The 23685-nt window shown below is 47.8% G+C and overlaps 2 protein-coding genes and 1 pseudogene across 2 annotated transcripts; 2 read left to right on the top strand and 1 right to left on the bottom strand.

Moving 5' to 3' along the window:
- Window positions 1-745: 745 nt before the first annotated feature.
- LOC136513886 (uncharacterized) lies at window positions 746-3180 on the bottom strand. Its single transcript, XM_066507864.1, has 2 exons — window positions 2919-3180; window positions 746-1051 (listed from the first exon to the last, which is right to left on the bottom strand). The coding sequence occupies exons 1-2, from the start codon at window positions 3068-3070 to the stop codon at window positions 973-975; spliced, it is 231 nt and encodes a 76-aa protein (XP_066363961.1). The 5' UTR covers window positions 3071-3180; the 3' UTR covers window positions 746-972.
- Window positions 3181-17276: 14096 nt separating this feature from the next.
- On the top strand, window positions 17277-23685 carry LOC136513772 (anaerobic nitrite reductase NSHB5-like; annotated as a pseudogene).
- LOC136513771 (uncharacterized) lies at window positions 17890-20966 on the top strand. The gene has a single exon (XM_066507741.1). It carries the CDS (start codon window positions 18370-18372, stop codon window positions 19618-19620), a length of 1251 nt encoding a protein of 416 aa, XP_066363838.1. The 5' UTR covers window positions 17890-18369; the 3' UTR covers window positions 19621-20966.

Raw genomic sequence — 23685 nt, 5'->3', positions numbered from 1 at the left:
CTGTGTTAATTCTCTTTCCTTTTGCTCGTTGCCATGTATGCTGGTGTATGCAAACATGCAATGTGTATATGGATAACATAATAATTTTCTACTTCCCATTTTGCCGAGATTCCTCTATCACATGATAGGCAATATTCAATCAAGGAGATTGGTACGATCAATCAGTAATTAAGATGTTGTGTGATCGCAGGCGTAGGCAGACGGACGAACCAAAAGAAATATCGCACTAAAAAATGTTCACACTTTGTTCTTTTTAGTTGTAGAAGATTTTACTGAAGAAGGACGACTGCAACTGCTTGCACGCAAAGCTGGACAGAATGAAGCGATGGCCTGATGATTTGGATTTTAGAAGAGGAGACCAAAGACATCCGAAGTTCAGGAGGAAGTTGGTTTGCTAAGCAGCGAGTCAACGCTGATAGTTTTCAGTGTTTTGCTGTTAGTGTTGCTAGTTCTCTGGGCTGGGAGTTTGTTTGACTCCGTTTGATGTAATGGTCTCTGCACGCTGAGCCTTTTTCGTTTTGTACTCTTTTGTATGCCTTCTATAAAAGTTGGGTAACCCTTGTTCCAAAAAAAAACACCTCGTGATTTGTAAGACACGAAAAAAATATATTATATATGCAATCAATACTATGTCATCAAATACCGGGTTACCCTTGCTCAAAGAAAAAAGACACCTCATGATTTGTAAGACATATTTTTCCATGTAAGAATTCATCTCAAGTACAGGAAGTGTTGACAAAGATAGTACTGTATACAGGATGTCCAGACATCCACCATCATTGGGTACAAATCTCATTAAGATCAAAGATCCCATTTTACAATTTCAGAACCTCGAACCTAAGATATCTTCCATTATTCAGTAAAATTCGCATTGGGGTTAAAGGTCCTACAAAACATTTATTTACAAAGACTAATTCAAAATCCTGGATCTCACACTGCCAATGCATTATGCGTAACAGTGTGTAAGATCATCTAATGCTTGTCCTCGGGCACAGCATCTTTCTTGGCAGCTTGGGACTCCAACTCCTTCACTGAAGATTGTTCAGTAGATCTATTTTGAAACATGAAAATACATGAGACCGTTTGGAACTATGGACCAAATGTGATGTGATGCTCAAATGTTTATAGTGGTTTCAACAGAGCTTCAAAGCAGGAGACAAGACACACACACAACATTATAGTGGCTACAACAAAAGGTGCATGAACAGAACAAGAAATGGTAACGCTGAAGCACCAATGTGACTACTGTAAACTTTGATGTATAAGCACATACTCATTAATTCATTCGAAATTGTGATAGTAGATTGCTTCTTCTGAATCCAAATAACAATGGTCCATCTCAGTAAATTTTCAATTCCAGAGCAAATAAGGCCATCGAATAATTTATGGTAAAATGGCCAAAGTGCGATGCTTGTGTCCTCGTTGGGGTTGGTGTGTGGCCCTGTGCCATGAGCACGACACACTGGCTAATTACAATTTGTACTAGTCGTCTTCAGCTAATTACATCAGTCCTGCCCCAGTGCCGCTCATGGACATGGCCAAAACCAAAGCTGTATGGCCAAATGCCCAGCGCATGTTCCTGAGCCATCATCCGGTGTCCACACAGCTTCGATGGCATGCTAACTAGTATAAATTAACTAATGGAAACTGCTTAGATGGCATAGAAGGGAGGGAAAATTTGAAAATAGTGGCACTGAAGGAAACACTATGTTCCAGTGGCACATAAGGGATTGTTATAAGTTTTGAAGGCATTCAAGGAATTTTCCCATCTAATTGTGGTGTGTTCTGCACCCCGCCTCATCTTGGTTGATTTTATGAATGTTAGTTATGAAACCAGCAAACATCTCACCTCTCTCTAGCAATATAATCTCTTAAATGAGATTCATCCACCTGCTAAAGAATGGAGGGAACGCGAGACATCCAGATCTGGCCACCCTCCCATTGCTGAATGTTAGATGTATGATATGCTGTCTCAGTTGGGCCCTTTGGGCAGATGGCTATAGGCCTGGCCCCTCTTGTATATTTGGCAATATGATTAGAGATAGGCAAGGATATCCTTGATGGGTGCTATTTCTATAAACCAGTCCTAAGAATCCTTGTCTATATATGTGTGTACCTTGCACCATCTCTAATCAATCTAATAGTTCAAGAGCCAATCCTGGTCTTACAATGAGCACTATACCCAGCTGGCACACCCTCCCAGTGGCAAGCACAACACCTAGACCTGCCGCTTCATTTGTTCTTCCATCAAAATCGTTTTCGGCTTTTCATTTAAATTCAGGTATGGATTCTCTATCCACTTTTTTCCCCATACTCTTCAACTCAAGGTATTTTATTCCTCTTTTTTATTTTCGCTCAGCTGGTGTGACTTTTGATAGCTTAGAATTTTTTTAATGCATAATATCATATTCTGTTCTTATATGCATCAATGCATGTATATCTTATCTGAATTTTTCTTATCCTCCCTCCCATTCCTTCAATCTCTTATGCACAGAAGATTATCCTTCAGCTCTTGTTTTGATTTGCGCATTGCACTGTTAAGCCATTACACAGTACATCACCATCACACCAAATATTGCAAATGAGTCTCTAACTCTCTATATCACTACCAAAATAAATAAAAGAAATAAAGGTTTCGCCCATCCTACTCTTGGATCACTGGGCCTTGGTCTGTGAACCAAGCACCACCAAAATTTCAGTCCTCCTTGGCTCAATTGCAGCTCACCAAACCAGATTAAATTAAAACTAGTACACCGTAACCATTTTTACCACTGAATAACTTGTAGCAGCTAGAGATGCAGTCCAGGCGGGTCCAATCACCAAATCAGCCGCCGCAATGGCCGACGAACGGGACGCGGAGACTACTATTATATAGATAGACGCGAGAGCACAGAAGACATGGAGACAAAGGAGCCTACTTGGCGGCGGCGGCGGACTCCTCCTCGAGCCAGTTGCGGATGTGGCGCACGTTGCGGCGGAAGATGGTGGCCGACTGCCTGACGTCTTTCCGCAGCAGCATCACCGCCGCGCCCAACCCCACCACCGTCAGGATGAAGTTCGTGAGCGCCATCGCACGCACCTACGCCCGATCGCCTCCCAGGACCAGGAAACCCTAGAGCGCAGGAGAGCCGGAGAAGCGGCCACCAGTCGCCGGAAGAGAGAGCTAGCCAGACCGTGGGCCGCCGGCTGATGAAAGGGTCTGTACGGGCCTCCAGCCAGCGTGCTTAGCCCATTTTATGTTCTGGCCCATCCACCTGCACCCGCACCTGCATAGTCTGTTTCGGTCGCGCTGTGGCAGTGCCGAAATTTTTATAATTTAGCCATTTTTTTTAAAATTTCTCACAAATAGATCCCTGCCAGAAAGAATTCAGAAAATAGACCCTTAGCTCGACGCCAAACCCTTAGCTCGGCGCCATTTATGCTGGCGCCAAGCTAACACGTCCCTGGCGCCGAGGTCCTGGGCTCGGTGGATGACATGGCGCCGAGCTCGGCGCCGGAGTGACTGGCGCCGAGCTCCCTGCCATTTAACCTTGCCCAACCTTCCTACCCGAGCGTCTTCCTCTTCTTTCTCCATCCTCTTGGGTTTTTTCTCTCTCCACTTCATGAATCGGCATATTGGACCTTGAAAACCTTGATTTGATCCGTAGATCTTTGAGAGCAAGGTATCCTCTCTTCCCTCCTAGCTTTTTCGCATCGATTCGGTATATATATTAGCCGGATTTTTGAAAGTAATAATCGTCATCACTTTTGGTTCATTGTTGTCTATCAAATAGGAAACCCTAGGTTTATGGTTTAATGTTAAATGCTTTTGGTTCTTAGAACGAAATTGGTTGTATTGTAGTTATGGTTCTCCTTGACATTTATTTGTGATGTTTTGATTTATGTTTGTTAAATTACATCCGTTTTGTTAGATGCAATAAATGTTTCGGGAGGAGTTTTGACGAAAACAGGGTCGTCCTCGAGAATTATACCCCGACGCGTCTAGCAAAGATGCCCCCGTCCCTCCTGACCTCCTTGTCCCTAACTGTGACTGTGGTTTCTCGGCCCATGTTTTTCAATCGAAACATCCGGACACAGCGACGCATTGCTTCTACACATGCAGTCGTTTTAATGTAAGAAATTGTTTCCACTATCCTTTTTTTACTTGTGTAAGTATGCTACTAATATTTTATTAGAATCTCGTTGTGTAGGACCATGAGAGGTGCTTTTTCTTTTAGTGGATCGACGGTGCAGATAAGTTTGATCCTAGGTACCTCCTTTCAACGATTGGTTTAGAGGGAGACATCCACGTGAGCACTTCAAGCGGTGGGTTTCACCCCCCCTAACCCTCCGCCAATGACGACTAAGGAGAAGCACCTAGCCGCAGTTAAATGACTCGAGAAACCTTCTCTATACGATTATGGAGATCGAGCTATGATAAACCCTGAGAATACATTGGAGTTTATGTATCCAAACAAGCATGAAGTAAGTGCAAAGTGTATGTGTTCAAATCTTAAGCTATATGTGTTCATATACTAATGTCTCATTATTTAGGTGTTTTCAATGGCGAAGTGTCGTTTCAAGGAATGGTTGTATGGTTCTAAGAACCAATGGTCGGAAGAACCACGGAGGGTTAAGGAAAAGAAGAAAGAAAGGGTAATCTATAAAGCCCTCCTGTCATGTACGAATATGGTGTTAAATCCAACTATGGACTAGTCCCTCCGGAGCTTAGAATAGGCCATTATTGTAGCCATATGATTGAGTATGATGAGGTTCGTTATTTTTGTGGTAAACATGAAATCGTATTTTATTTCTTTTACTAAGACATATATGATATAATATTTCTTTTGAATAGAGCACTAGAAAATGCAGGTGGAAATGTTATGATGGTCAAGCTAAGTTCTTGGATGAACTAAAGAAGAGGCAACTAATTGCACGGAAGAGGGGATATGGACCTAACTACGTCAACCTATTCGTTAAACATCACAAAGAAAAGATGCGTGAGTTTACTAGACAGCGCGGTATTTGTAACCCGATCGATGTTGGACTTAACAAATGGGGATTGGAGAGGCGGATGACGTTAGAGGAGAAGAGGGCAAGGGATGAGGCAAGGGAGGAGACAAGAGTACAGATGCAGGTCTTGAACGAGCATGTTACTACATTATGTGCCAGTGAGTGCTTGAAAGCCTTTTTTTCGTTGCCTGATTTTAAATGTAATATAACCACGTTGCTAACTGATTGTATTTTATACATGAAGGGATTGGTTGCAGCGAGGAACATGCCGTAGAGGTGGCTCGTGCAATGTATAAGGAAAAAAAGTTAAATGAGCATAGATCACGGGCTGGTCGCACCATTCAATCACCGATTGTGATGTCTGATGAGGAGGGTGAGGATGAGGACAACACTGACAGACTGAGTGAGCTCATTGCTCTAGCAGAGGCGGGTATGCAGGCGTAGGAGGCTAAGGACGACACTGGCAGAGTGAGTAAGCTCATCGCTCTAGCAGAGGTGGGCATGCAGGCGAAGGAGGCTGAGGACGACACTGGCAAATTGAGTGAGCTCATCGCTCTAGCAGAGGCGGGCTTACAGGCGGAGGAGTATGATGACATGTTCTTCACTCAGGCCGCAGCGACCGTAGATGAAGCGAAGGCCGCTTACTACAGGCGACAGGCAGGTTAGAGCAACGCAGGTGAGCCTAGCCACAGCAACAGGGTTATGGTAGAGGACTGGTACTCGGATGATGAGTTGCTTACTTAGTACGTTTCAGACTAAGGAGTTGAAAGTGCATTTGCCCCTATGTCTACTGTCGGCACGTACTTCTAGTATTAATATGTTGTGTAATGTGGCATAGTATTGAACTTTTCATTATGTGATTGTTTTCATTATTTATGGTCTTAATATTCCGCTTAATGATACAAACGTATTGAAATGTGAACACTTGCTGCAAAAAAACCTAACGACGTATGGCATTATATAAATCAACACACGAAACACATGAAATGGCATGTGACTACATGTACCGAACCTGGGTACAGAGTTTCCTTTGACTAAACCTAACATGCCTTAGGTAATTAAACCAAACAACAAACACATAGATGTGGTATGTGAAAAAGATAAAGTCATCCTAGTAGTGTGGGCACATAGCAAATTGTGTTGCACCTTCTCCATAGTAGCCTCCCGTTGTTGTTGGTGGTGGTGGCGGGGGTGATGGGGGAGGCCCCTTGTTGTTGTGGTTAGGGCAGGTGCAATATGGATCATTACAGAGTGCCTCCTGTGAATCGGCACCATTGTTGTTGTCGTCCTGCCCGTCATCCTTAAAACCGCTGCTAACTTTCCTTTCTAGATTGAAGATACGGTCCTGTATGTAGTACATGTACTCCGCACATGGATAAATAGGTTGAGGATCGACCCACCTACTAAATTCACAATTTTCTTCGGCCAAGGAAGACTACAATAAGTATGTCGTGTAAGTTATATACAAGAGAAACATATTGAAAAAATAAATAGTAATAGCAATTACCCATGCTCGCGGGCATTTGAAGAAACAACGACCTCCATCTATTCTCTCGGTGAACATCTACACTAGGTAGTCCTCACCATGCATGCATTTTGGCCACTCTTCTTTCCTTTCATCGTATCCTCTCAGTGGTGCCTATTTGGTAAAATCACTTTTGCTCTCCACTAGGAACCTCTCATAAAGAGCTTCCTCAAAAAAATTAGGACCAAGAGGACCCTCCCACCCCCAAGTAGTTCCCTTCCCCTTTTCTCTTCCTCTGGACAACCCTCCAGACATTGGTACTGCAACAAAAGAAAATGCTGAGGAGTGTTCTTCTTCCTTGTTGTGTGTGTGAATGAGAGGGAGTGAGTAGTTATTTATAGGTTAAGAGGAGAAATGGAGGCCTCTCAGTGTGCCATGTCAGCGATCCGTGTGCCTCTTCACCTAAGCCCTTGGATCAAACAGTCATAAGATGGATGGTGGAGATAGAGTAGAGTTGTGCTTCCTTGCATGCTAGTACTTGTCAGTGATGTGATAAATCATTGCTGTCCCTGTATCTAAAAAGTCTATTTTTATTATCTGAAAAGCATAGAATCGTTCACTGTTGCTTGGTAACCCTACATTCATCTATAAAGCGTATGCACGATATGTTTGGATTATACAGTTTCTAATAAATTTATAGTTAATCTGTGTACTACATTTGTGCCTTTTTAGCAATGTAGTATGATTATTGTTTCATGAAAAAAAATCGCAAGAGTTTCCCTTGTTTTAGGAGTATCCATAGTTACAAACAGAGACATAATTATATATTCCAAATATTTAATCATCGAAGGAGCAAAATGCAACCACAACGAACATCACAACCAACATAATATGTCCTGTGCATTTCAAATAGTCCACAATATCCATACAGTCCCAAATAGTTATAGAAAAATAAATATAAAATACATAATAGTGCATACTAACAACTATCACATCCCTCACTGCCTCCTACTCTTGCCCTTACCCTTGTGACCGAGAGCGCTTATACCTAGAGTGTAAGGGTCACACGGACGGTGTCGCCTAGTGCCTAGAGGCGGTGTAGGATGAGTCGAGGGAGCATCATGGAGTTGAGAGGGGCCAAGCTCCTCGTGCCTCTTGTCCATGTCATCATCGTCGTCTTCCTCGTCCTTGTCCCTATTCTCTATAGCTGCTTGACTAGAGGGACCCAAGCTTCCTCTGTCTATGGAAGGAACGTACACGTCTTGCGTCATGTCTATCCTGCAACCACAACAACCAGCCGCACGGCGTAGACGACATGACAGCCTCTGTTGTACAAAACTATGTTAACTGAAAGAATCTAACATATTAATGATATGTTTGAAAGAAAAATTTTAATCTTACGTCCAGGAAGCCAAGTATGTAGTCGTCATTGACTCTCGGTCGAACACGCTCGATCTCTTCAACTGAGCATTTGAGTGTATTGCCCTGCGACAAAGTTCTCAGTAATAATACTTCTGAACAGATAGTAATAGGTTTTGTTTTCTTTTGTACAAGAATCTAACGTATTATAAGGGTGATACGGCTCGTAGGTGGCACTAACTACAATAGATAACTCCTAATGTCGGTCCAAGAACGCCTAATGTATTGTTATGCAACTTAACGTACAAAAATAAGGCAATTGGCTTACCACTCTGTCCAAGATTAGTTCTGCCTCCACCTGCCTTCCTGCACGAGTCGACTAATCGTACGCCGTGTCTTCATCGTCGGAGGACTCGATGTCGGCATAGTCAGCTTCGGTCCACTATACCCTCAGCCTGCAACATGTCATACGCTGGTACCAAGCTTGGTACCACCTGAACTCATGGTTCGTGTGTGGCTCGTTGTTGTCATCCACGTTGTCGTGCATCTCCTCCCATTCCTCAATGAAGGACTAGTGGTGCCTCTCCCAGTCAAAAATCTTCTTGTTCCTCTGATGATCCAACCTGCACGTATGTCATCGTTACTTGAATCCATGTACATGTCACCATATTAATAGAAATGGACCATCATCATGAGACATTTGAAATATTAAAACACTTATTTGTGTAAGTCAATGCCAGTCAAGAACAGAGCCGTAGGCCAAAGCTGTCTCACTCCAAATTGACGTGCAACCCTATCTGACAGGTGGAACTCGACAGCATAGAAGCAGATTAGAGGGCACCTCATCCTATAGAAGTCATTGTCGGCCCCACAAACATTGCTCAACTGAAAAGGAAGTGCGTCCTCTCTACCATACGGCTCCCACTCTACCTGCAACATGTGCAAACAAGATGTTAGATGGTATACTAATCCTTTTCAAACCAGCATGTGAAATAAAATTTACTTACACTAGACACTGTCAGCATGTCTAGCTCGTTGCTGAACTCAATGTACGCCTAGTCTAACCTCATGTATGGAACCCTAGCCTAGTCCCAAAGGTACGCCCACGTCGGCTGTCGTCTTGGAGGCTGACCTTGGAACCACTCATGATGAGCCAAAACCTCAGGACAACCAACTAGAAGACGAGCCCACATCCACAGCTGTAATAGGTACACGCATCCACTAAGTGACGGGTTGGACGAAGATCGACGACACCTCTCGCACAGTTGTCGGTATAGAAAACACAAGACTGCAGAGCCCCAGCTGTAGTGACCCGCCTGGTCCCAGTCACTGAGGCAGTGGATCCACATCCAGGATGCACTATCACCCATGGCGTCGGAGAAGAGAACATAGGCAAACAGGTGTAGGATCCATGCCCTGTAGTAGTACCCAACTGTCTCCTCATCTGCCTCCTTGGGGCACTGTGCAAACTCTTCCCGTAGCTAGGAGATGGGAACTCCAGAAGTGTGAGCCACTTGCTCGTCAAGCTCACACCTAAGGAAGGCCTCAACTCGTGCTCTCTAGCCCTCTAACCTGCATTGCCCGGTGACTGGGTTGCCATGAATCCTTAGCCCTAGCATCTTCTGATAGTCCTGGAGCATGACTGTCATCTCCCCAAAAGGTAGGTGGAAGCTGTGAGTCTTTGGCCGCCACCTATATTTAAGACAAAGCAATATTAATTGTCAAAAAATCAATCGCATGAACAAATAGCCATGAATGGAGGCAATGATTCAATTTAATACCTGTCAACCAACGCAGTTATGGCCGCTGAGTTAAACTTGGGCAACCCACGATGAACCTAAAAAGAGATGACATCCAGGCTAGCTTTTTGTAGGAAATGAGTGTACCTGTCGTCGTACCGCATGTCCAAGAACCCACTGTGGGTTCTAGGACGAAGGAGCGGAAGGTCCTACATCGAATAAAATAGTCTCCTGTTACTTCACGAACACATATACGCTCAACAAATTTTAAACAAAACTTATAGATTATTATATGCCCCAGCGCTATGAGACGTCCTCGGTGGGTCACCTCGTACGTCGGGTCAAGCAGGTGGGATTGCTCCATCCTACAAAAAAGTGAATGAATTCGAATTTCAATATACAATGAAACATGAACTTAGAAATGTATAAGTAATTGACACAAATACAAGCATAAAAAGAGACATGCATAATTAATTAAATGAAGACGACAAATATAAAATAATAAAATAAACCAATACTCGCACCTTACTAATCTGCCAATGGCAACTTCATGAATTGTGACCAAGTCTACCGCACTTACCGCACTCGTACTGCTCGGGGTCAGTAACAAATGGAGTTCCTCTCCCACGCCTCGTTCTTCTAGGTATCTGATCCATAACCATCATGTGCCTCGTCCTCTGCCTTGATCCACGCTTGTTCTAATGGTAAGCTGGATCCGCAATGTACTTTGGCCCATCATATGGAGGTCACTCTCCAAGGTCCCAGAAAGGCATGAAGCGGGGGCTCCATGTGTGCACAAACGTGTCGACACTGAACTCGTGAGGTATCCTCCTCTCGATATTATAGTTGCGATGCCTAACTGCTGCCACCAAATAAGAACATAGAAAGTGGTACTGCCTTGGTTTACTACAAGTGCACTTGAAATCTTGGAGGACAACCACATATATCCTCGACTCTTGAACCTCGCCGTCGGACGTTGTACCACCCCTATGCTCGGCCTGATAAGTCCCTATGGCATGGTCAAAGCATGTAACCTCATGTGTGCTAGCCCTTTTTCTTGCCTTCTCTAGGTGTGCCTTTGGTTTCAGAGCCCATATCTCTCCATCACTCCGCAACTATAATGCATGGGCGTGTCTATCGTTGAACTAGGCAACAAGCTTATAGAAGGTGAATTGAATGATTGCATTCACAGGCATACCATGTATCCCCAATAGCAACTTATTGAATGACTCTACCATGTTGCTGCACTGAAACTCATACCTCCATCCACCGGCGTCGTGAGCTCTTGTCTATTTCTCCAAATCCCTCATCAAACCTGTGAGCCATTGTCTACCTTTTGCATTTGATGCGGTTCTGACCTGCTCCAACTTTTCCTTAAAGTACTTGTCCTTAAGCTGTCAAGCAGCCTCCTGGAACAGATCAAAGTTACCCTTGACACCATTCTTTCAGAGTAGATTCTCGGCAAGGTGCCGAGTACAACAACGATGGTGCAAAGGTGCATACCCCTCTATCTACTCTCGCACGGCATTAAGTATACCCTGATGCCTATCAGATATGACGCCAATCTCCCTGCCAGGCCCAACCATATGTATCCAGACTAGCCTCAAGAACCATCCCCAACTGTCATTGTTCTCCTTCTCAACCAAAGCAAATGCCAAAAGAACCAACTTATTATTCACATCACAGGATATGGCTATAAGAAGTGTGCACTGGTATTTGCCAATTAAGAACGTACCATCAATGGAGAAGACAGGACAACAGTGCCTAAAGACCTCGACACACTGAGGGAAGCACTAGAAGGCACAGAAGAATATCTGCCTCCCATCCTTCCATACATTAGGTTTTGGGATGTACTCATAATGCATGCCTGGATTCACCGCTTTGATTGCATTGAAAAGAACTGGCAGCTGCTCATACCCATCCTCCTAGTCCTCATATATCATCTTCCATGCTCGCTGCTTAGCCCTCCATGCTTTACCATAAGTTATCACATATCCTCCATACAACATCTCAACGGTCCTGATAATTGTCCTCACCTTCATGTTGGGTTCTCCCTGTAAAATTTCCATCAACCGCTTGGCAATGAGGGTAGATGTCAACTGCCGATGCCTCAGTGTTAGCTCATGGTCAGCACAATTATATGGCCCGACAACTTTTGTGATCTTTTATTTTCTGGTTACCTATTGCTTCCTTGCATAAACCCTCCATGTGTAGCGTTCCTTGTCACACACAACTGTGTAACGACGCTCCACATATGAATGCAATACCCTGTAAGGCCTCTTTCGTATCATAGCAAAAGCCTATAACCACCTCTTCAAAGCAGGGAGGTCATTAAACACCCTCCCATTCTCAATTACCATATTAGGACTGGCCTCAGGAGCTTCTAGGAGCTCATCATCACGTCCTTCTACAAACGCCTAATTGGAATGAGCAAGATCGCTGAACTCATGAACTTTAGGATCATGGTGGCCAGAAAAGATATGCCTCATCATCTCAACATCACTCTCCGTCAGCTCTCCAATAAGGCGATTATCATCAGAATCAAGAGCCCTAGCCATCTCATATGGCTCTGAATTATGCATAATTTCAACACTATTGGAGCCATGGAATCCATCTTCAAAGTGCATTTGCGCAGCAACAGGGGGCACATCCATATTCTCAGGAATATCTCCTACAACATCAGTAGAGAAATGAGGAAAGAATGAAAGAAATAGATATAAGGAACGAGGTAAGCTCCCAAAAACCATACGGTTAAGACACTTACTCGAATGATTCTGTGTCAAAGGGATCTCATGAGGAGGATCTGCCATGGAAACATGAGTCCGACAACCATCTCCAACTACCACATTAGGGGCAGATTGAACATCGGGAACCATAGGTGCAATCTCCATATGCAGATAAGGTTCTAGAATGGGAGGGTCGATGTGTGCCTGATGATCCATTGCTGGGGTAAACCCATGAGGGATTGGATCAACTAACACCCGACGGACAACCACGTCCAAACATTGCAGCTGGCTCTTCATAGCCGATCTCACATAGTTCTCCCACTGATCCGCACAACCAATTGAGATCATTCGCCTGAATATGTTGGGAGGAGAACCTAGGTGCAGTACACCATCAACTGCAATGCCATCGTCTCTAAGGCAATGCAGCTCCTCCTGAGCCCTTGCAACCATCTCAATAAATGAAGACCTATCATTGAATAACACAGGCACACTTTGCATGTCAACGAACTCAACGTATCCATAGCGATCATTTTCAATAGTGCCTCCATGATATATGGTAACTAGGTTGTCCATCTAGTTCAAACACGTAATGAAACACATGTCATTTAGTCCAAATTAGACGATAGATAGTACCTAACAAGTACTTTCTAACTACAAACTAAGTAAATAAGATAATAACTACGTATATATATAGTGTACTCATTAAATAGCTAGATCATATATAGTTAACTAAATATGTAACTACATATCTAAGTAGCTATCTAACTATATCTATGTACCTATATATCTATGTTTCTATCTATTGACATATATATCTCACTAGATCACTAACTAAATCAACTACCTGAGTCATCATATTAACTAGTAAATAACAAATGCCAACTAAGTAGGTACATTGCATATTTATAATTTTTACCTTTCCAATGACTGATCCGCGGACGTCGACGGAGTCGCAGCGGACGAAGGGAGTGGGTCAGGTCGATGATCCGGGCCGGCGGTGGCAGGACCGGCCGCTGCAGGTGGCGGGGTCGACGGTGGCGCGACTGACGACAACGGTGGCGCGCGGCGGGCGTGGGATGCCCGGGGCTCCGCGCGGCGAATCCGGCTCGACGGGCGCGGGAGGCACAGCGGCCGCGGCCGAGGCCGAGGCCGGCAAGGTAGGGCGAGGCCAAGGCGACGAGAGGGCGCGGCGCGGGAGCAGGAACTGGCGAGGGGACCAAGGCGCGGGCGGAGGGGCAATGGCCGTGGCGTGGCGGCGGCGAGGCGCGGGACGGCCTCGGGGTGGCCGCTGTGGCGCTAGGCGGCCTCGGGCGGTGGCGGCCAGTGGAGGCGGCGGGCGCTGGCGCGGGCGCGGACGGCAGCGGCGGCGACGAACCTCGGCTCGGCTCTGCCTGGGTGAGAGAGGGAGAGGAAGAGAGGCGCGGGGCATAGGTAGGCGCCAAGATCTACGGCGTCGAGCTCCCTGCCATGTCATCCACCGAGCCCAGGACCTCGGCGCCAGGGACGCTGGTGCCGAGACGTGTTAGCTCGGCGCCAACATCAATGGCGCCGGGCTAAAGGTTCATTTTCTGTATTTTTTTCGCCAGGAGTCTATTTATGAGAAATTTTCAAAAAAGGCTAAATTGTAAAAAATTCGCGTGGCAGTGCGCTATGTGGCTATCCATGGGCTCGTTCTCATCCGCTCGTCAGCTCGTGCCATGCCAATCTCAAGTGCTGGTCGTTAGCCGCTTAAACTTATCAACCGATTTATCAGCTAATCTACAGTCAGCTTATTCGTCGGCTTTAATACTAGCCGAATAGAACACGCAAGGCAGCCACACGCACCTTCTTCAAACACATCATGCTATTCCTGGGCCTCGCTGCTCAAGTGCTGACAGGGCACGAGCAGCAGGCAGCGAACATGGAAGCTGCAGGGATGACGAAAGATGCCAACCCAAGCGGGTCATCATCGGAGTCGCAGGCGACTGCCGCCGCCGCAGCCTTTGGCGAGGAGAAAGAGGCGCTCGTGCTGAACGCGTGGAACACCATGAAGGGCGAGTCGGCGTCGTTTGCACTCGAGCCCTCGTTTAGTCTGTCCGAATCGGCGGCGGCAAAGTCACTGTAGTGCACTGTAGCGCGCTGTATCATTTCGTTCGTATTTAGTAATAATTGTCCAATCGTTGACTAATTAGGCTCAAAACGTTCGTCTCGCAAAGTACAACCAAACTATGCAATTAGTTTTTGATTTCGTCAACATTTAGTACTCCATATATGTACCGCAAATTTAATATGACGGAGAATCTTCTTTTTACATAGTGTCAAAGTTTGGATTTTGGTGGAACTAAACACCCCGAGTTCTTCCTCAGGTACTGCTTCTGTTCAGGGTCGCGTCTTTGCCGTTACGTTGTTGAGCACCTCACACTCAGGTCGCTGTTGTTGCCGTGACATAATGCTAGCGAGCTTATCATTGGACCTAAGAAATATTAGCCTACTTATTTCTTTTTTTTAAAAAAAAGAGAGTAAAGAATATATTAGCATGTTTGAGGCCCTGTTCGCTTCACTGAAAAGTTAGGCTGAAAAGCACGATTCGCTAATGTGTTATGAGAAAAAAAAAATACTATACCATGACTGATAAGTTCAAGCAAATATGGCCTGAGCTATCTTTGGTGTTTCTCGTGGCGATTTTTAACAAGCTCCCCGTGTCCATGGATGCCTGGAGGCATGATTGATCATTTCCCCTGTATTTTTTTCACGTATCCGGGATTTGTTTCGTCACTCGGAAGTTCCCCAAAGCTAGGATAACATATATAGTTCCAACATGGCTAGGCTTTTGTCACGTTCAGAGTCTGTTTGGAATGTAAGAATTTTATAGAAATCCTATAAGAATTTCATAGAAATTAGTTCAATTTCATCTAGGATAGTCATTATTGCTCTTTCCGTCCAGAAAAGAATACAATTCTAACATTGTTGCATATTAAAGTGTCTTAAGTTTGACTAACTATATATAGAAAAAACATCAAAATTTATGTATCAAATAAATATCATTAGGTTTATCGTGAGATATACTTTCATAATATACTCATTTGACATCATAAACAATAATATGTTACCTATATATTTGGTCAAACTTTAGACACTTTAACTAAAATGCACCTAGAATTACATTATTTTATGGACAGAGGTAGTACTTGTTATACTATAGTCTATAGTACTTTCTCTATCCAAAAAAGAATAAAAAACTTATTTTTTGAGAAGTCAAACAATCATGCCTTTTAATCATATATAAAAGAAGTACAAGTACTATGCAATAAATATCATTAGGCTAATCATATAACATTTTTATAATAAATCTAAGATACAAATGTTGATACTATCGCTATAAATTTAGTTAAACTTGGAATTGCTTGACTTAACGTGGCTGATTGGAAAGCAACCTTCGGGGCTGAGGTTACACTTGACCTGATCGGAATCAAGCCTGCTCAGAAATAGTGTCATGGATTGTAATCTGTCACCTCTTCCCTCCTTTAGCCTTCTAGGCTTTCTTGTTGCTCTGCAACAGTTCCTGTACCTTAGTTGGCCTTTTGTGTTCCACCCTCGTGTGTTCGGTTGTTAGCTCTGGTTAACTTTGCTGTAACTTTGCCGCCCTTTTCTTAACAGGAGGTATTTGGGATGGCTCCGCTCCAGTTTTTTTTAGTTCCACTCCAGCTTTTTTAACTCCGCTTCAGCTCTTCGCTGCCCAACACCTTCAACTCCAAGAACTTCGCTAAAAAAAAGGTGGAGTTAGAGACCAACTTCACGTTTATCTGGGGCGCGTCAAAAGATACTCAGTTTTAGAGTTTTGTACTTTCACATGGAGTTGAGGTGTAATTACCCACTTTGCCACTCATCAATGACTTGTACCGGTATGTTTTTCCTGAACACCTGATTTTTTTTTCTTTTCTCCACCTGCGACGCTTCCTTCTCTGCCACTGCTCCAGATGCACGCTAGGCAACAACGCAGTCACCTCCAGGTCGATTCAGGCTCTTGTCTTCCACCGCCCCCTCGGTTGCCCTGTTACAACCATGAGAACACGCATAAACATCCAATGCGGTGCAGGCCTCAGGAATCAGGAGCCCATAGCACTAGAACATGTCCCCAAACCCGGTCACCTTCTACAGCTGACAACGAGGCAACTAATCACTCGGTTAGAGTTGGAGACTTGGAGTAGAGGCATTTGATTTGATCTTGAAGATTACCAATCCATCCAAAATGGCTGCGTTCTCTAGATTCTAGCCGAAAATGACATTGCAGCATACAGTACGTAAAAGTGCAATTTCTTATATTTTACATCGGAATTCATTTGGCAATAAATATTCACTTATATATATATATATGCCCCGCAGACATAAAAACATACGACAAACATAAAATCAGGGGCATAATAGACCATTTGCAGGGAAATAACTTATTCCTGGAGTTGGAGCTAGGCTGCGTGCCAAACGGTACCACTTGCTCCACAAACTCCACGGTGGAGCTGCTCCATAGTGGAGTTGGTGGTGAGGAGTTAAAAAATGGGAGCGGAGCTCCCAAACACCCCTTAAATTTACTGGAGAGACTTTGAAAGAATTTTCGTTCTTTTTATACAGAGGAAGTACCTCCGTCAAGAATGCAATTCTAGAAGTTCTATTCATGGTAAAAAAAAAGGAAGTGGAAACGATGTGCATATTCATATTATAAACAACAACAAAAAAGTAGTGGAAACGATGTAAAATCTTCCACGACGTGGCCAGCGCATGGAGTCAAGAGTCATCGACGGACGATATCACCATTCACCCCCAATCCTGGGAATCAGCACGATATCTTAGTTTTTGGAACCAGAAGATGCCTCTGCCCCGTTCGCACAATCAAGAGCCACGCACCTCTCCGAAAAAACAAAGCACGCCCTCTAGTTTCTCCCTCAACCAGAGGGTCACTCACCCTGGTTGCCTATATAAACAACGATCAGATCTCGCACCAGAGTAGCATCACACAGAGAACAAAAAATCTCCTTGCCGAACAGTAGGTAAGAATGGGGTTCAGTGATGCACAGGAAGAGCTTGTCCTCCGTTCATGGAAAGCCATGAAGAACGACTCCGAGTCAATTGCTCTTAAGTTCTTCGTCAGGTGTGACGAGTGGTGACAGTACATTTGCATGCAATCTGTTTCCGTGGCTAATGACAGGTGTTTACTCTGAAACCATCATTTTGTTTCGTGTCATGTAAAAAAAAAGGATCTTTGAGATCGCGCCGGGCGCCAAGCAGATGTTCTCCTTCCTGCGCGACGACGCCGGCGACGCGCCCTTGGAGAACGGCCCACGCCGTCACCGTCTTCGTCATGGTCAGCCATCTCGATCTCCTAGCTGGTCTGCCGGTCTGTACGCACATGTTTCTAGCTATCCTCATCTCCTCCTGCTGCTTTGCTTTGGTTTCCAGGCTTGCGAATCCGCGACGCAGCTGAGGAGCACCGGCGACGTGAAGGTGAGGGAGGCCACCCTGAAGCGGCTGGGCGCCACGCACGTCAAGGCGGGCGTCGCCGACGCGCATTTCGAGGTCGTCAGGACGGCGCTGCTGGACACCATTGTTAGAATATCTCCTTGGTACTTGTGTTAATCATTGCTGGTCTTTTATTAGTCCTAGGTTCTTGTGCTAATTACCCCTAGTCCCCTAGCTGTATGCGCAGCCTCCCAGGCTGGCTTGGCCATTTGGGCTTTCCTGTACTCCCTATATATCACCCTGTTCGCTTGTTGGTTTCAGCCAGACTTATTCAACCAGTCAACAGTGTTTTTCTCTCACAACAAACCAGCACCAGCCAGCCCAAACCAGCCCAGAAACCAACCAGCGAACACGCCGTATATATGTAATCCCTCCTGTAAATCAATTTCAAGTAGTACAAGCCTGTTGGCCTTCCTCTAATATGGTATCAGCTTAATCCTGGACCTCTAAACCCGCTTCCGCACCCCTCGGCGTGCGTGCTCGTCTCGAGCCGCGCCCGACCTCTCGCGCTGCGCGCCTCCCTGGCCGCGCGCGCCCCTTCTCCTCGCGTCGCGACTGCACGCCTCCCTGGCCGCGCGCGCGCCCTTCCCTCGCGTCCATGGCTCCCTCCGGCACCTCCTCCTCCGGAGCCTCGGCCGTTGTCACCGCGGCCAAGCTCCGTGACGAGGCCCTCGCTGCCGCCAAGACGCTGGAGGATGAGGCCGCCTCCCTGCGCTCCTCCAACACCGAGCGCAGCACACAGCTCCAGACCGAGGCTGAACTCCTTAAGTCCGCCGCTGCCGCCCAGGAGCGCGTTCGCGTCGCCGCTACCGCCCTCGAGCAGGAGCGAGCGCAGGCCGACGCCCTGGAACAGCAAGCTGCTGCTCTCAGGGACCGCCTTCGTGCTGAGTCTCCCCGCGATGATGACTCCCACGACGACGACGACCGCTCCATCATCTCTGAAGCCGCGGCTGTTGCTCATCTACACAGCCAAGCCGCTGCCATCCAGAACATCAAGAACCTGATTCCAATCATTCTTGATCTTCAGTCATCCAACTACAGCAAGTGGCGCGGCTACGTCCTCCTCATCCTCGGCCGATTCGAGTTGAAGGACCACGTCCTCAGTGACGTCTCTCGCTTCGACGACCCGGCATGGTCCAGGATGGACTGTGTTGTCGTCTCCTGGCTCTTCAACACCATCTCCTCCGACCTTCTGGACGTCATCCACGAGCGCGACGGCATCTCTGCCCGGGCAGCATGGCTCGGCATTGAACAGCAGTTCCTCAACAACCGTGAGTCCCGCGCCATGCTTCTCGATGCTGAGTTTCGCACCCTCTCCCAGGGCGCTCTCTCCATTGACGATTACTGCCGCAAGATGAAGGGCATGGCTGATGCACTGGCTGATTTGGGTGAGCCTGTTCATGACCGTACTCTGGTGCTGAACATACTGCGAGGCCTCAACGAACGCTTCCAGTTCATGGCGCAGTTCATCACGCGCCAAAAGCCGTTCCCCTCCTTCGCGGACGTCTACGCCGACCTGCGCCTGGCTGAGCTGAACATGGCGCCTTCTACACCTCCATCGGCACTCGTTACTTCTACGTCCAGCAAGCCGCCTGCATCACAGCCAGCCTCCGGACCTGCACCCCCACGTTCTCCACAGAACACCGGGGGGGGCTCGGCTGGCAGTGGCAGTGGCCGTGGCCGACGTCGTCGTGGCGGCCGTGGCCAAGGCGGCTCGAACAGCGGCTCACCTGGTGGTTCGCAGTGGCCTTCTGTCTTCAACCCGTGGACCGGGTCCATCCACATGTGGCCCGGGTCCACGCCTGGTGGCTCTCGCGGTCCTCCACCTCGCCCTAGCTCCTCACAGTAGGTACAGCAGCACGTGCAGATGCAGCAGCACGTGCTGGCAGCCGGCGTGCCTCCAGGCTACTACCACCAGGTGCCCCCTCAGGCGCCTCTTCCTGCCTGGACGCCTGCTGCACCCCCGACGCCCCCTGCATGGTCCCCTTGGGACCCTCAGTCCCTCGCCAACGCCTTCAGCACCGTCACCCTCACCCCGCCACCGAACTCATCGGACTGGGTGATCGACTCGGGTGCTTCGTCTCACATCGCCTCCAACCCTGGTATGATTACCGCATCTCCATCCTCCTCCTTTCCTTCCTCCATTGTTGTGGGAAATGGCGCCACTCTCCCGGTTGTTGGCACCGGATACTCCACTCTTCCTGGCCCTTTCCATCTCAACAATGTCCTCATAGCTCCTGACATTATTAAAAACCTCCTTTCCGTTCGCAAATTCACCACTGATAATTCTGTTTCTGTGGAGTTTGACCCTCTGGGTGTTTCTGTGAAGGATCTTCGTACCAGGAACACCCTCCTTTGATGTAACAGCTCAGGGCCCCTCTACACCTTGCAGCTCCCGTCATCGCCTTCTGGCCCTTGTGCTCTTGTGGCCACTCCTTCTCCAACTACCTGGCATCGTCACCTCGGCCACCCCGGCAAGGCTGTTCTTCAGAACCTCGCCCAGTCCTCTTCAATTATCTACAGCAAGTCTGAAGATGACTCCCTCTGCCATGCCTGCCAACTTGGGCGCCATGTTCGCTTGCCTTTCACTAGTTCCTTGTCTAGAGCATCAAAAAATTTCGATCTAATACATTGTGATTTGTGGACGTCACCTATTATCAGTGTATCCGGATTTAAATATTATCTCGTTATTATCGATGATTGCTCTCATTTTCTTTGGACTTTTCCTCTTCGCCTAAAGTCTGACACCTTCACTGTCCTCTCCAACTTCTTTGCCTCTGTGCACACTCAGTTTGGCTGTATCATCAAGTCCGTGCAATGTGATAACGGTCGTGAATTTGACAACGCTGCCTCTCGTGCTTTCTTCCTTGCCAAAGGTGTTTCTCTCCGCATGTCATGCCCCTACACCTCGCAGCAAAATGGCAAAGCCGAACGCATGCTTCGCACCACCAACAATGTCACTCGCACGCTGCTCTTCCAAGCCTCCATGCCCTCGTCTTACTGGGCTGATGCTCTTGCTACTGCCACCCACCTCATAAATCGCCTCCCCACCACAACGCTGAACATGAGCACTCCTTTCTTCGCGCTCTATGGCACTCATCCATCCTATCACGACCTCCGAACCTTCGGATGCACCTGCTACCCCAATCTCACCGCCACTGCCCCTCACAAACTTGTCCCGCGCTCTTCCTTATGCGCTTTCATTGGCTACTCTCCTGATCACAAGGGGTACAGGTGCCTCGACCTCACTACCAACCGGGTCATCATTTCTCGCCACGTTGTTTTCAACGAAACAACATTTCCTTTCTCCCTTCACCGGCCCTCGCCACCTACACATGAACTGGATTTTCTAACTGATGATGATTTTCCATCAGTCCCTGTTCCTCTTGCAGGTCTCCCTGGAGCTACTGGCACCATACCAACGCTTGCACCACTGCGTGCCCCCTCTCTGTCGGTGTCCAGATTGGGCACACCGGTGTCTAGATCACCCCCACCCGGTTTCACCACGCCCACGCCATCTCCTGTACCGGCGCCCACGGCGCCCCCTTCATCGGCGCCTGCTGTACAGGCGTCAACAGCACCAGCGCCCTCTGTACAGGCGCCCACTGTGCCCCCTGTACAGGCGCCCATGGCGCCCCCTGTGCAGGCGCCCCCGGCTCCACCCTTCAGCAAGCCACCCGTCATCCATGTCTACAATCGACGTGCTCCTACATCCAGCACGCCACCCGAGTCCCCCTCCGGGGCTGGGGCTCCTCCTCGACGCTCCAGCATGGTTCCCTCTCCACCGCGCTATGTCAAGAGTGGCCCTGCACTGCCAACAGGAGCTGTCTCCATCCCGCCCATCGCCAACTCTCATGGCATGGCGACCCGCGCGAAGTCTGGGTATCGACAGCCTCGCCTTGCTCTACACACCGAGGCTCTGTCCCCTCTGCCGTGGTCCTATCGGGATGCTCTTGCCAATCCTCATTGGCGTCGGGCCATGGAAGAAGAATTTGCCGCTCTCCTGGACAACCATACTTGGGATTTAGTACCTCGGCCTGCCAAGGCTAATGTCGTCATCGGGAAATGGATCTTCAAACACAAGTTTCATGCAGATGGCACCTTGGACAGATACAAGGCTCGTTGGGTGCTCCGTGGGTTCACACAACGCCCCGGAGTGGATTACGATGAGACTTTCAGTCCCGTCGTCAAGCCGGCTATAGTTCGTACTGTCCTCACTTTGGCTCACTCTCGGGATTGGCCCATCCATCAACTTGATGTGAAGAACGCCTTCCTCCATGGGACTTTGTCAGAAACAGTTTACTGCTCTCAGCCCACTGGCTTTACTAATCCTGCCCTTTCTGGACACGTCTGCAAGCTCAACAAATCCCTATACGGCTTAAAGCAGGCACCGCGCGCATGGCACAGCCGGTTTGCTTCATTTCTGCTATCACTGGGGTTCACTGAAGCCAAGACAGACACATCTCTGTTCATATATCGACGTGGCACCGAGACTGTCTACTTGCTTCTGTATGTGGACGATATTGTCCTCACTGCCTCCTCTGAGCAGCTCCTCAACCGTGTGATTGATGCCCTGAAAAAGGAGTTTGCCATGAAAGATCTCGGTCCCCTGCACCACTTCCTCGGCATGGCAGTTCAGCGACACAGGGATGCTCTCTTTCTCTCACAACGACAGTACACTCTGGACATTCTTGCCCGACATGGCATGAGCGATTGCAAACCTTGCTCTACCCCTGTTGACACATGTGCTAAAGTGCCTGCAGATGCTGGTCCTCCTGTTACCGACCCTACAGACTACCGCAGCCTTGTGGGAGCTCTTCAGTACCTGACCTTCACTCGACCTGACATTGCATACGCAGTACAGCAAGTTTGCCTCCACATGCATGATCCTCGGGAAGTTCATCTAGTGGCTGCCAAGCGCATTCTTCGCTACCTCCAGGGCACTCTCAGCCATGGCCTGGTTATTCCCAGATCTACTCCAACACAGCTAGTCGTGTACACCGACGCTGATTGGGCCGGCTGCCCCGACACCCGCCGCTCCACCTCAGGCTACGCTGTCTTTCTTGGAGGCAGTCTTGTTTCCTGGTCGTCCAAGCGCCAGCCCACCGTTTCTCGGTCCAGCGCCGAGGCGGAATACCGTGCCGTTGCCAACGGTGTCGCTGAAGCCTCCTGGTTACGGCAGCTTCTCCAGGAACTTCATCACCCTCTGGAGTCTGCCTGCCTCGTCTACTGCGACAACGTCAGCGCCGTCTACCTCTCCACCAACCCTGTTCAGCATCAGCGAACCAAGCACGTGGAAATCGACCTCCACTTCGTCCGGGAACGGGTCGCCATTGGAGCCGTCCGTGTTCTTCATGTTCCAACCACGTCGCAGTTCGCCGATATCTTCACCAAGGGGCTTCCCTCCTCTGTTTTTATGGACTTTCGCTCCAGCCTGAACGTTCGTTCTACCGACGTTCCGACTGCGGGGGTGTTAGAATATCTCCTTGGTACTTGTGTTAATCATTGCTGGTCTTTTATTAGTCCTAGGTTCTTGTGCTAATTACCCCTAGTCCCCTAGCTGTATGCGCAGCCTCCCAGGCTGGCTTGGCCCTTTGGGCTTTCCTGTACTCCCTATATATATGTAATCCCTCCTGTAAATCAATTTCAAGTAGTACAAGCCTGTTGGCCTTCCTCTAATAACCATCAGGGACGCGGTCCCGGACATGTGGACGCCGGAGATGAAGGCGGCGTGGGAGGAGGCCTACGACCAGCTGGCCACCGCCATCAAGGAGGAGATGAAGAACGCCGCCGTCAAGGAGGAGACGAAGGACGCCGCCGCGGCGTGATTGTTCCTATGCTCCTCCCCGCTGGCTACCGTGACACGCACACGCACTGCTGCGTGATTAAACGCGCGTTGATAATGATGGGTGCT

This window comes from Miscanthus floridulus, chromosome 16 (assembly GCF_019320115.1).
Source record: "Miscanthus floridulus cultivar M001 chromosome 16, ASM1932011v1, whole genome shotgun sequence".
In the NCBI taxonomy this organism is placed as follows: domain Eukaryota; kingdom Viridiplantae; phylum Streptophyta; class Magnoliopsida; order Poales; family Poaceae; genus Miscanthus; species Miscanthus floridulus.
This window is presented reverse-complemented; position numbering and strand designations above follow the sequence as displayed.

What these genes read in the sequence shown, in the direction of transcription:
- LOC136513886 (XM_066507864.1), bottom strand. Translation starts at nt 3,070, where the DNA reads ATGGCGCTCACGAACTTCATCCTGACGGTGGTGGGGTTGGGCGCGGCG. An exon ending in GAGTCCGCCGCCGCCGCCAA is followed by an intron (nt 1,052 to 2,918) that starts GTAGGCTCCTTT and finishes GTTTCAAAATAG; the next exon opens with ATCTACTGAACAATCTTCAG.
- LOC136513771 (XM_066507741.1), top strand. Translation starts at nt 18,370, where the DNA reads ATGGCTCCCTCCGGCACCTCCTCCTCCGGAGCCTCGGCCGTTGTCACC.